The 14,351-nt window shown below is 37.7% G+C and overlaps 1 protein-coding gene across 1 annotated transcript in view; it reads right to left on the bottom strand.

Annotated features, from left to right (window-relative positions):
* The window catches only part of LOC121354030 (tyrosine-protein kinase Fer-like), a 63,098-nt gene extending 51,738 nt beyond the window's left edge, over nucleotides 1-11,360 (bottom strand). The window contains exons 1-4 of the mRNA XM_041468340.1: nucleotides 11,162-11,360; nucleotides 10,683-10,789; nucleotides 4,822-4,878; nucleotides 1,715-1,830 (exon numbers count right to left, since the gene is read on the bottom strand). Coding sequence (XP_041324274.1) covers nucleotides 1,715-1,830; nucleotides 4,822-4,878; nucleotides 10,683-10,789; nucleotides 11,162-11,360 — 479 coding nt within the window. The remainder of the gene's footprint in view (nucleotides 1-1,714; nucleotides 1,831-4,821; nucleotides 4,879-10,682; nucleotides 10,790-11,161) is intronic.
* Nucleotides 11,361-14,351: the final 2,991 nt, after the last annotated feature.

Below are 14,351 nucleotides of genomic sequence, written 5' to 3'. Positions count from 1 at the left end.
TAAATTTTAGAAGACTATAAGGACATCAATTTTGAGAATGAAAAAATTACATCTTTTGACACAATTATTTAGTAAGAACATTTCCAGCCTAAAACAGCATGCTATGATTTGTAAGTAAAAAGAAGAGCAAGAAAAAACTCTACAGAGACCTTCTAACTTAAATGCTCCTTCTGATATTTGCTCATCCTAAGCACCTCCTCTTTTTCCCTTTTTCTCAAGGATCAAGAGTAAAATAGTAACCTACACACACATTTTGCGAAAAATAACATATTCCATTTCTTCAGACCATTTTTTCCTACTAGTGTCAAGCTGCTTAACAAATTACATATCTCTGCTGTTGCCAAGTCACAAGTTTTTTTTAATTATTCAACAGATAGGGTGGCTGATCCTCATTCTATAAACACAGATAGTATCTTTTATTTTCCAATACTGATCATACTGGCTTGGGAGTGGAAGCTAAAACATATGAAGCCTCGTAGCAAAAAGGAGCAATGTGGAAGCCCAGGGCACCAGGAATATTTCTCTATCTGCTCTGGGGTGCCCTGACCCCCAGGGGAGCACTGACTTTGACCCTCATTCATGGAGAAGTTTACTAGACTTCAAGATAGATTAGAATCCACAAAAGTGTGACATAGATTATAGAGAGCAGTGTAGGTGTATCACTTGGTGAGAAATTTAGGTTTTGGGATTTTTAGTATGTTGTGGATGGAAGCAAGATGGAGGGCACAGGGTGCCGTCCTGGGTTTCTTCTTCATGCTTCTTCTTCCTTCCTCTTCATGGGTTTGGGTGGCATTTTGTAATTGGGCAGAAAAGTCCGCATTACAGGCTCTTTGGGATCAGTTACTGGGTTAAAAGGGAAAATCATCTAGGTGTCTGTTCTTAATTGAATAGTTTAGTCTTAAAATACTTTGTAACAAGAGACTGTTAGCCATCTTGTGCATTCTAATGAAAAGCTGCTGAACTCAAAGTAGTGAGACTGTTTTTCTGATAAGAAACAATAAACACCTGAGTCCAAACATGAACTACTGTCTCAAGTACTTTCAAACCAGACCCAGAGAAACCAACAACTGGCACCCCAGCAGAGCAAGGTAGTTTAAAAATTATTGCATTTATCTCAAGACAGCCCTCTCCCTGGAGTCTCAGAATCTACCTATGCACATCAGCTGACACTCAGAATGCTGTGCACATTGTGTCATGTCTGTAATTTGGAAAATAAGCATATAATCTCATGCTGGTTGACACAGTATAAAATACCTCTATTGGAGCAAACTTTTCTTACAAAAAGAAAATTACTAAATGGGGTCTATACCCCACTAAGAAAAGTAATCTGGGCACATTTGATCACCTCTACTAGCCATGAATATAAGGCAGGAGTTAGGCCTGGTATAATCACAGTTAAATTAATAACATCTTCTAGTCTTCTTATCCCAATCCTCATGGCACATCTTAGAATGAAAGCACAAAATTTTGTTTTTCAGGCATGGCTTGCTTTGTCAGTGAGATGGTTTCAGCAAGTGAAAATGCTACCGGATTCACGTGTTAAAAATGCCAATGCTTAGTTACCAGAGCGACAGTTGTGGAATGTACTGAGAGAGAGAAAGGAAGGAAAAGTTTGACTTCTGCTTTTTTGAATTTTTCAGAAGGTCAGGTTTTATAAATGCTTCTGGTGATAAAAACTGAAAAAAACTGCCACGAATAATTTTAGAGAACCTACCTGGCTTCAGACAGAAATTTTATTTTCAGTTCCTGAGGAAGATCTTCTTTGCAAGTTTTTATAGCAACAGGGGTTTTATCCTTTAATGTTCCTTTATACACCTCACCAAAATTACCCTGAAATCAGGAGAAAAAAGATCATTCTAGGTAAATAAAATCTTAATGAATTGCCAGAAAAAATAATGCAGAGAGCTACTGAAAGTGGACCCGAACTCTAGAAAGTGTTCATGAAGGCAAATGAGATTTTCTTTCAGTATCTGCCCTAACCGAAACGATTCACTCTGACACTGTACATCTAGTATATGGACACAGCATATGAGTTCTGTTTCAGTCTTGCTGGAAAGAGGAAAAAAACCACCATTAATTAAGTAATTAGCAATTTCTCATAAAACCTCTTAGTAACTTCTCAAATCAACTGACATTGACTGTAGTACTTTGTTCTTCTTATTCTTACTCCTGCACTCTTTCATTTTCACACTATTGTATTTTGTGAATAGTTTTTAACTTCCAGTCTGGAAGAGACCAAAAAATGATCTCAAAAACTGTGACAAAACACACCAAAATAACACAAACATTCTCACAAGAAAGAAAAAATTCAAAATACAAAGAATGAAAACACTGAATATTAATTTTTATCATAAATTAAATCCACTGCAAAATGTATTGTTGGGTATGGTGATCCAGAATTTCTTTAAAACCCAAGCTCAGCACTGCTCTATAAAGACAAATTTGTGAGGCTCCGATTTGGACAAGACTTTAGAAAGCAGCTCCTTTTATAACCAAACATTTTAGGTAGTGAACAATGTACCTCCAAGACAAGTTAGGTTTTCTTTAGCTTTCATAGAAGAAAAATGAAGCAATAAATACCAGAAAAGAATCCACCAAAATGCAAAGATGCATTTTTATTTAATAAAAACAAAAGGAAAATTCATTAGGACACAAACTGAAAGAAGAAGGAAATAGTGAGGTATAAAATACTGGTATTAATGAAAAAAACTCTCAAGAGAAGAAAAAAGAAGAAAACTACAGATGTCACACTTCTACTTAAGCTTTGTATTTCCCAAAGAAAAAATTTCCCAACTCAATTTTGAAACTATGTCTGATTAATTTCTAGACATACTATACTTCTGTGTCCTGGTGTCTGGGGCTGCATGACTTAAAAAAGTCTGCTGGAGATGTTTTCCTTCCTTTGCTCAGTGATGAAGACTTCATTACATCATGCAGCTGAATTTAGTGTTGCCAAAGTAAGATGACAGAAAAGGAAAAAAAGAAACTCACAGATGGAAAAGAGTAATGTGCTTCCAGTAATAAGGGAAGAAATGCAGAGCTGAACATGCCTGCAGAATTATTTCCTGTATGCTGGGACAAGGAAGATGTAGCTGGCAAGTGAGGCTTAGGATCTCTCACAGTCCTTCTAAAGCACTTCCAGAGCCTAGCACTCTACCTCGCAGATGTGAAATGGCATGAGGAGCCCAACGCAAGCAGGTGAGCTGCTCTCAGGCTACTTTTCCTCTACCATTCTAGTCAGAAGTATTTAACAATGAAATCTAAACCCACCCTAACCTTTATTTAAGTCTTGAAAATGCTTTACTTCTTTGTTGACAATATTCAAGTATTATTAGATACATGATTTTTAGTATACCACATTCCTGTCATGCAACTTTCATTTTGTGGGGTATTATGGAATTAACGCTGAGTAAACAAACTGACCCCTGAAGTGAAGGAAAATCTTCATCTTTTCTAAACCTTGCATCTTTTACACATTAAAATTTTGTGATTTCTTCCTCATCTTTTCCAGGCCACTCAAGGTTTTGTAGATTCTCAGATTTCTCACTTGTGTGGTGAATGGCTATAGTTTATTTCACATTTTGTCATACAGATGCCAATGTTCCTGTCATTCTTATCTTTTTTAGTATGACCACATCTTCTTAGAGGTGAATGCCTAAGAATCATGCTGTGTTCCAATAAAGTTTTTAGCCTGTTCTATATTTTTTAAAGAACATCTTCTATAATTCCTTTAAAATTCTGCATTTCCTTTATTGAATGTTAAAAATGTTTTGTGCAAAAAACATGCAATACACATGTAAATTGAATTTACTAAAAATGCTTTTCAAATTGCTTTAACTGTCTTTACACTAAATCAAAACTAATTCATATTTATTTTTTAACAAGTCAAAGCTTTTTTTGTGGCTGGAATATCTTTATTTTTCTCCCTTGATACTATCCTGTTTAAGAATGTGAAGATCCTGCAGTACCTGTATTTTATGAAGACACAGCTCAATGTGGTCATACTTTTTGTCACATTAATCTGCTAAAGAGCTTTTTTTCCTGGGAAACAGAAGTTTATAGAAGTATTTTATTTCCCCATTCTCAAATTCCTTACTGATTTTTTTAGTGTGTACCATAATAACAAGGCAATTAACTGCTTTGATTTGTCTCTTTCTCATTTAATCTTATATTCTCAGCTTTTGGAAAATCTTTTCAAACTACTCTGTGTCCAGAGTAGCACCCAAAATGGTCTTTGCAGGTGCAAAGGTGCCAAAAAAGTGAGGAGGTTGCCTGATTTTAAAGACCTGTAGTTTCTAAACAGACTTTGTAAACTACATGTTTATGACCTACATAAGATTTAATAGGATTGTGAAATTATCTAATTCCATCAATGAATGAGTAAAAATAACCATGCACAAGCAATTAGCATTTGTTTTAATAAATAATCATTTAGTCATCTCATCATATCAAATTTTATACACAAATGCATAAACATACACCTGTTTCTCTACGTGTTTTATTTATATTTTGCAACATTTTTCTCCAACTACAGAAAGTAAAACAGCCACATCATGCTTTATAGAAATCTAGTTAGCCCAAAACACTTCCAAAAGAGAAAAAAATATAAATGCTAGTTAAATACTTTCAGCACGACCATTATAATGTTTCCTAGCAAGTGAGATTTACATCTGTTTAAAGCATAAGGCTGTCTCGTGTATTAGTGTAAAAAATGACGTAAAAATTATATACCAGGGCAATTTAAAAGAAAAGGTATACAGAAATAGCTTAATGATTACAGTATACTTACTCGAACATTATTTAGCTCACTTTATTACTTACTTTGCCCAGTAATTCACCCAGTGTGACATCTTCATGATTGAGAACCCACTTCTTATCCTATGAAAAGGAAACCAGAATTTTCAGTCTGGGCAAATATGCAAGATACAGTTTCTCTAAGATACATTTCAGCAGAAATGGAGCTGAAGAAGTATTACATTTAGAACACTCAATCACAAGCATACCAAGAAATTTTAAAGCTAAGCATTTCTAATTCAAGAGTTTAGAAATCTTGTTACACAATGAAACAGCGAGTGATACTATATAGCAAATTTTTATTAGAAATTAAGCCTACAACATTATGACATGTAGATAGATTAGCACTATGTAAAGTTTCACAGAAGCTCTGGAAATTATATTCTATTTATCTGATTTTAACAATTAGTCAATTGAAAATTAGATAAGAAAATTTCATTTTAGTATACGAAGTAATTTACTACTAAATAAAAAAAACTCCCACATTTTTCTCCTCAGTGCACATGGAAATGAACTGATCTTTTGACTTGCCAACAAGACACATATTTGCATCTCTTACGTCTTTTCTGGAAGTTGGAAATATTACAGGCAACTACTTGAAAAGATAATACATGCCAGGTAATGCATTTGTCCAGGCATTAACCATCCCCCTGTGCTAGGCATTGGTGTCCAGTTCCAGGCCTTCCATTCAGGACAGACATTGAGGGGCTGGAGCATGTCCACAGAAGAGCACTGGAGCTGGGGAAGGGTCTGGAGCAGAAGTCAGATGAGGAGCAGCAGAGGGAGCTGGGAATTCTCAGTCTGGAGAAAAGGAGGTTGAAGCTAGGTGGGGTTTAGTCTCTTCTGCCACATCCCAAATGAAAGGACAAGAGGAAATGGCCTTAAATAGTGCCAGGAGAGGTTCAGATTAGAAATTAGAAAAAAATTCTTCACTGACAGAGTGATTAGGAATTAGAGTAAGCTGCCTAGAGAGGTCATGGAGTCACCCTCCATGAATTCAGCATGAATTCAGAATTGAACATGAATTCAGCAAATCTAAAAAGGGGTGGGGATTATTGCTATTGTGATTTCTATGCTTTTGTTTGTAAGTATAATGTCACAAGTGTGCATTCTAGAGACTCTCTGAATGCCTCCACTAAACCAAACTCCCAGCACACAACACCTCTCAGTTCCATCCCAAGAATTCCTGTACCACACCAACATGCCGCATGGTGAAAACCAATCTTTACTATATCTCTTCCTTGGGTGAGAAACTGTGAGACTTAGGAGGAAATTCTCAATATACAATAGTTTATTTTTCCCCGTACACAAGATTATTGGTTAAAACTACAGCCTCACTGATCAAGCATCATAAGAAACATATCTCCTTCATCTCACTTGATACTTTTTGCTGAATGAATGTCTCATTCTGTTATACTACAAATAGATAGGAAGCGCCATCCACAACTGCACACCCTTTCAATAATAATACTCAAGTTTAAGAAAACCATTTGCAAAGAAAGCTGTAAAAAACCATAAACCCACAAAAATTACTACTTAGAGGTATTAACATAATAGTTTTTAACATTGAAATAAGTGTGCTAAAGCCAAAAAGTTGAAGAATTAAAATTGAATGGATTTTTTACTCCTTAACTACAAGGATTCTGTACTGCAGTGAATAACTTCTTGAATAAATTGACAATATGACATTTCAAAAGCTTGTTTATGAAGGAAAAAAATCTGACAATTCTTCAGAGAGCTAACCAAAGAAAATAACACCATCAACTGGAATCAAATTATCTGTTGATGGATTTATTATCATTACATCTGTACATTACTCATTACCTGTACTTTTTATAAAAGTCTTCAGTCATGTCTTATACCACTTTAATTCATTCATTAATTTATTGTGGTTCTGCCAGGTTTTTCACAATCAAAGAATTATTCAAAGCTTGATCAGCTTTGTTTGATATAACTCCTATAAACTGCACAAAAGCAGTTTCTTCGGCAGACAGTAAGAAAAAATCGAACAGAAGAGTGATGTATATCATGCCAGTGTACAATTCTGGCACTAAAAAAGAAACAAACCAAATTTTCTGATTTGCAATGTGTTAGATATTAATTTAAACAGTGTTCAAAACACACTGTCATTGGTTCAGATAATTGCCTTTAATTAATAAACTATAATATGAACAGTAAGGTCAAAAATAACATAACATTCTACCGCCAGTCTGTAGTCTCACTAAATCTACTTGAATTGCTCTAATATGACATCATTCAGTAATCTGAATAGCTGTCAATAATTAAAGACATCAATAAGGCACACTTATCAATGTCAAAATCAATGTATAAATACTAGTACTCAAAAACAAAGGTTATGAAATAATGTCTCTGTCTGATCATGAAGTTCATAATCTTCTCAAAGTGTTTAATTCTGACTGTGAATAGAATGTAAGGATTTTTCCAGTTGTCGTAGAGTAAATGCCATTACTCTACAGATTAATCAAGTGTGCAAAAGATATTGAAAGTTACAAAAGAAATATGACAGCAAAATGGACAAAAATATTCTCGAATGTAAGCGTATATCAACAGACACTTTAATGCACATCAGTCCAAGCCACAGAAATTTTCATTTCGAAAGAGTTAGTTCCTTCTAAATCAAATGGAACAAATCCAGTGCATTTTTGCACCTAATCAAAGCAATCTGAATGAAAACAAACAGAGCTCCCGAGACTATTAATGCCCATTAATTTCAACCAGAAGGAAGCTGTTTAGGATGCAGCCCTCTCCTTGTGACACCGCTATCAATCTCTCTTTACCTCGTGCTTGTTCAGATTTTTCTCTTGTTAATTTTGGACCACAGAATATAAAAGCATCTCAGAAAAATTCAGTCACACAAATTAGCACTTGAGCATACTCATTTGTAATCTTAATTATATATCTTATTTCCAAATGGAATTACTTGGGAAATCTACAAGCTTTACCACATTCTGCTTTACTTCTGTCCTCTAGCTTCCCCCAGCAGGAGAAACTGAATTACATGAATGCCACACTTCAAGCACAGGTTTACTAATAAGATGATGGAATCCTATCAGTTTATCTTACCTTTGGAGGTACTGCTACATCTGTTGGTCAAACACTGAGAAACAAAAAGTTAACCAGACAGGTCACAAAGGGGAGAACTTGGTCAGTCTTGAGAGTTACCCTTCCCCAACAGCCAGGCACTTGATAAGCCACATCACACACAAGGTTTTCATATGCAGCAGCTTGCTAGTGACTACCTTTCTAGACTCTGTGCCAGCACACTTGTCTGATTTCAACAAAGAGAACGGTTATTTCAAAAGTTCACAGAATCACACAGAATCACAGATTCAAAAGTTAATTGTAACTGACAAAAACCAAACCTCAAACAGACCAGTAATTAAAGAAATAAAACTTTCAATTGTGAAAAGGAATGCTTAGAAATAATCAGAAATGTCTCCTTTTACTCATAAAATAAAGTATTCTGGATATACAGTATTCTTTTCCTGGATACGTAGCATTCCTTTTATAAAGTTAGGGTGTTTCATAGTTCCCTAGGACATGATAAGGTTCAAGTCTTGAACAGTGTTTCGGACTAGGGTAAATCTGGGAGAAAATTTTTAAAAGGGGGCTTTTTAGAAAATAAACTTATATGGTTCTACTCCCTTGCTGGTTTGAGAAGGATTTTTCAGAAAGAAGTGGAAAGAACCTGTTTATTTAACAGGCAAAATACCCCTAGCACAGAAAATGAACAATACCAGATGACAACACTCTTTCACCAATCTGAAAAGGATGACATACTGAGAAAGTCTTTTCTGGGAGTGGTCGCTCTGTTGTCGCTTCCTCCAGCGCTGGGAATAGCTGCTGCAGCTACAAGGTGCAAACTCTTGGTGTTTCCCAGGTCCCAGTCCAGAGCAGGTTTGAATGGTTCCAAAAAAAGGGAAAGGAAAACCAGTCCAGGGAAAGATTTGGACTGCTTAGCTAAACTAACTAATGAGCAGAAGCAAAAAGCAAAAGCAAAAGCAAAGCAGGAGCACAGCAGAAGCAAGAGCAAGAGCAAAGCAAAAAAGCAAAAGCTGCATTATGTACTGCTCCATCTCTGTGTTTCGTCAGCTGTGGGGGAGCAGACAGATAAAAAACCTAAAACAAAACATTCACTCTTCAGAGCCAGTCTTGAAGGCACAGAACATAATATCTAGCAGAAACAGAATACAGGATTGGGGATACAAGCATCATAACATCACTTTAGGACATTTTACTCTTTATCTTCATATCGTCAACATACTACTAAACATCATGCATTTTATTAACGTAAAACTTCTATCTGTTCTCTCTAAAAATTACAAGCTATACTTATCATGCTCTCATTGCATTCTCACACCAGACTACTGAATCTAAGCTCTATATCACGGAGCTGCAGGATTTTCCACTTTCATTTTACTCACTTAAAACTTTTATCTTTTACTTCCTTAGACTTCCGACACTTACACATTTTTTTCTATCTTATGTCTGTATGATTTAATGTGCAGACAATGGCAGTAACATCTAACAAACAGTGATATTTGCATATCATCTTCACTTTACAATTAGATCTCTGTGAGGTGCACATTGTGTTGTTTTATCTCTTTGCATTATCTACCACGTGTAAACTAGTCCTTGAGCAAGAACAACTCTACGAATGGGTTTGTCTGTACTTGAGGCAGAATTGATTTACACAGTCTTCTAACAAACTTTTCACATATACTACTGGGACTTTATTGTATTCAGGGATTCAGACTGGGCAGGACTTGCCTGGTTGGTGGAACTTCAGGTGTTCCACTAACCAGGTGGCTTTTGTTAAATGTTGCTCCTAGTTTTTGAAAGATTCTTTACTTAAGGCTTTTAACTGGGTTTTTAGTAGTCTATTGTACTTCTTTACTTTGCCTGCAGCTGGTGCATGGTAGGGGATATGGTATATTCACTCAATGTTATGTTTTTTAGTCCAGGTGTTGATAAGGTTGTTTTTGAAATGAGTTCTATTGTCTGACTCAGGAGTATTTCAGGAGTATTATGTTTCTAAAGGATTTGCTTTTCAAGGCCCGGGATTGTATTACAGATTGTAGTATGAGACACAGGGTAAGTTTTTAACTATCTCATGGTGCCTTCTACCATTGTGAGCACATAGCACTTGCTTTGGTGTGTCTGGGGCAGTGTGATGTAATTAATCTGCCAGGTTTCTTCATACTTGTACTTGGACTACTGCTTACTACGCTACAGGGGCTTTACCTTTCTGGCTTGTTTGATGGCAGCACACGTTTCACAGTTGTGGCTAACTTGTGAAGTATTGTTTATGGTTAAATCTACTCTTTGGTTTCGTGCTTACTTGTAGGTGGTATTTTTACTTTGATAAAGGTATTATGGTATTATTGAGCTAGGTTTGAGGTATTATGGGCTTATTGAGCTAGGAATAACTTTCTTTTGTGTTTTTAATTTAGGTCTATCTTGGACACCTTTATTTTTGAAGCTTGGTCTACTTGCTCATTGTTTTGGTGCTCTTTATTAGCTCTGTTCTTGGGGACATGGGCATTTATATGGCAGACTTTCACAGGTAGCCTCCCTACCCTGGTAGCAATGTCTTTTTATTTTTCAGCAGCTTAAATTGGTTTTCTTCTACACTGCTAGTTAGCTTCTTTGTACTTCTCCAGCCATCCCCACAGAGCATTGGCTATTATCTATGAATCAGTGTAGAGGTAGAGCTTTGGTTACTTCTCTGTTTTTGCCATGTCTAGGGTCAGTTGAATAGCTTTGAGTTTTGCAAGTTGGCTTGATCTACTTTTTCTTTTAGTGGCTGCTGTGATCTGTCATGTGGGGCTTTATACAGCTGCTTTCTACTTCTGATTTATTCTTACGACGCGACAGGAACGGTCAGTAAAAAGAGCATAGCATGGTTTTTTTGGTGGCAGTTGGTTATATGGAGGAGCTTCTTCAGCTTGTGCTACTGGCTCTTGTTCTTCATCTGTAACACCAAAATTTTTACTTTCAGGCTAATTTGTAATTACCTCTAAAATCTTAGGGCGATTTAGTTTACCTATACAGGTGCGCTGTGTGATAAGAGCAATCTACTTGCTTCATGTAACACTGGTGGCATGGTGGGTGGAAGGAACTCTGCTTTTGAACATCTACCCTAGTACTGGCAGTCGAGGTGCCAGGAGAAGTTGTGTTTTTGTATTAATTACTTCTGAGACAGCTTGGACTCTTCTATAGGCAGCTAAGATTTTTTTCTTTATTGGAGTGTAGTTAGATTTACACCCTCTGTAGCTTCGACTTTAAAATGTCAGTGGTTGACTCTGAGTCTTAGGTACTTTTTGCTAAAGGCTCCAGGACAAACTACGGTTCCCAGCTGCAGAGTAGGGCATGTTCTTCACTTCTGGTTCTGTCTTGACTGGGCCAAGGGCTACTGCATGAGTGATTTTTTGCTTAATCTGGGCAAAGGCTTGTTGCTGCTCAGGGCCCCAGTGGAAATAATCTTTTTTATGAGTGATTAGGTAGAGAGGGCTTACGATCTGACTGTATTCAGGAATGTGCATTCTTCAAAAACTTATGGCATCTAGGAAAGCTTCTGTTTCTTTTTTATTGGTTGGTGGAGACATAGCTGTGATCTTGTTGATGACATTACGGTTCCCAGCTGCAGAGTAGGGCATGTTCTTCACTTCTGGTTCTGTCTTGACTGGGCCAAGGGCTACTGCATGAGTGATTTTTTGCTTAATCTGGGCAAAGGCTTGTTGCTGCTCAGGGCCCCAGTGGAAATAATCTTTTTTATGAGTGATTAGGTAGAGAGGGCTTACGATCTGACTGTATTCAGGAATGTGCATTCTTCAAAAACTTATGGCATCTAGGAAAGCTTCTGTTTCTTTTTTATTGGTTGGTGGAGACATAGCTGTGATCTTGTTGATGACATCTATCTTGCTACTTTATTCCTAGGAACTGAATCTAATGAGCTGGTTCTTTTACTTTGCTTTTTTTGATGGCAAAACCAGCTCCTAGGAGGATTTGGATGATTTTCTTTCTTTTCTCAAACACTTTTGCAGTTGTGTTTTCTTACACAACGATGTCATCAATATACTGTAGATGTTTTGGAGCTTTACCTTTTTTTAGTGTAGTCTGGATTAATCTATGGCAGATGGAAGGACTGTGCTTCCACCCCTGGGGCAGTTGGTCCCAGATATACTGCACTGTCTTCTACGTGAAAGCAAACCAAGGCTTGAATTTTGCTGCTAGAGGAATGGAGAAAAATGCATTGGCAATATCGATAGTGGCATACCACTTCGCTGCCTTGGACTTAAGCTTATACTGGAGCTCTAATACGTCTGGCATGGCAGCGCTTAGCATTGGAGTCACTTCATTCAATGCATGGTAGTCTATCGTCAGTCTTCATTCTTTTTCAGATTTACGCACAGGCCAAATGGGGCTGTTGAAGGGTGAGTGGGTCTTGTTGACCACTCCTTGGCTTTCTAGCTCTCGGATCATCTTATGGATAGGAATCACAGCATCTCGAGTAGTTTTATATTGTCAACAATGCACTGTGGAAGTGGCAATTGGTATCTGTTGCTTTTCTTTCTTTAGAAGTCTTACTGTAGATGGAGTCTTAGACAGTTCAGGCAAGGTGTTTAATTGCTGGATGTTTTCTGTCACTACAGCTGCTATCTTGAATGCCCACCTGAGTCTTTTTGGGTCTTTGAAATACTCACTTCGGAGATAATTTATGCTCAAAATACATGGGGCCTCTGGACCAGTTACAATAGGGTGTTTTTTCTACTCATTTCTAGTCAGGCACACATCAGCTTCTACTAAAGTGAAATTTTGTGATCTCCTTGTCATACCGGCAATAGAAACGGATTCTGTCTCTATATGTCTTGATGGAATTAATGTGCACTGCGCACCAGTGTCAACTAAAGCTTTATATTCTTGTGGTTCTGATGTGCCAGGCCAACAAATCTAGACCATCCAAAAAACACAGTTTTCCCGTGCTTTTCCTTGGCTAGAGGCAGGGCCCCTCTAAGCTTGGTATCTTTCTTTCTCTGGCCATATGTCTTGGAGGTTCTTTCAAGGGGATTGGACATGTCATCATCATCATTAAACCTGACAGTTCAGCTATGGGCAACTGGAGCTGCTTTCTTTTTGGTGGAACTTCTCTGAGCACTGTCTTCTTTTAGTTCATGCACTCGTTGGGCCAGAGCAGCAGTGGATTTTTTTATCCTATCTCTTCATGTTTTCTCCACAATCATGCAGGAAGAACTACAGCCCAATTCATGGGGTGTGCCTTCTCTCTCCATCTAGGGGACGTCTGCATTGGGTACCAGAACTTCTGACCTGTACTGCCAAGATTTGGAGAAGGTCTTTTTTAATCTTTTTTCTGAGCTTCTTATGATTCTCCTGTATCTTGTCTTCTGGTTTCTGCAGACATGTTTCTACAGCTGTGATTCTGGCACGTGTTGGCCCATGTACAGCACCTGCATAAACTCTGAGCTTCTTTGCCATATCAAGCACTGTCTCATCCCTGTCATCCTGCTTCATTATGGCTGAAATAGAAGCATATTTGTGTGGCCCAAGTCATGTAAGTTTTTGCTACACCACAGATGTGCATAGTATCAAGTCTGGATTCTTAGTTGTTATGTTATTTGAGAAGATAATCTCTGCCACTGCTATTTCTCTCAGGCGTTGGATTTTTTGTTTTATGGTCTTCTACTGGGTTTGCTGCATACAGAGATCATCTGCACACAGGTATCTTTGTGTCATATTGTTTAAGACTTGTGTTCAGAGGCTGTGAGGGTTAGCTCTCTTCATCAGCCTTTGGTCGATGAACAGGATCATGTGACAGGGATTCCAGATGCCTCGCTTCAGTGCCATCCAGAATTGTACTCTCACTTGCAGCATCTTAAAAACAGATTAACTAGCTAATTATGGATTCATCAGATCGTCGGGTGTAATTCTTCTTTAGGCCACAAAGGTCCTTTAGGGAAAAGGACTTAATATTGGCTTTTGATCTTGCACTTATTGCTTTGACTTTTATGTCAGGAAGCACTGAGGGTCTTTTTCTTGCATCATCATCATCATTCACTGGTCGATCGGCCTTGTCTGTACACTATCCACTTCTAATGCTAGTAGCAACAGCTATTGGTTGAGGCTTATTGTCTGGTTTAGCTGCTGGCTTAGGCTCACTATCTGGTTTAGCTGCTGGCTTAGAGCCTGGGGTGTTGGCTGCAGCCTGAGTGACCGGGATAGTTGCTGATTTATCTCCCTGCCCCGCTTCGTCTGTCTGCTGCCCTACAGTATCTAGCAGTTGCGATAAGCATATGCCAGGGCCCAGCTCACTGCAATGATCCTTTTCTTCTTAGGGTACTTCTCTTTCAGGTATTTCTCTACCTCAGCTGGGTTCTGAATTTGCTCATGGGGAAAGTCCCAGACTATAGGATCAGAGAATTCTTTCAGGATTTGGCCTATATCTTCCCATTTCCCACACCACTCAGGATTTTCTATACCTGGGTCTACTCCTGGGTCAGGGGTCTCATCAGCCCATC

The sequence above is a fragment of the Pyrgilauda ruficollis genome, unplaced genomic scaffold (assembly GCF_017590135.1).
Source record: "Pyrgilauda ruficollis isolate IOZ18807 unplaced genomic scaffold, ASM1759013v1 scaffold218, whole genome shotgun sequence".
In the NCBI taxonomy this organism is placed as follows: Eukaryota; Metazoa; Chordata; class Aves; order Passeriformes; family Passeridae; genus Pyrgilauda; species Pyrgilauda ruficollis.
This window is presented reverse-complemented; position numbering and strand designations above follow the sequence as displayed.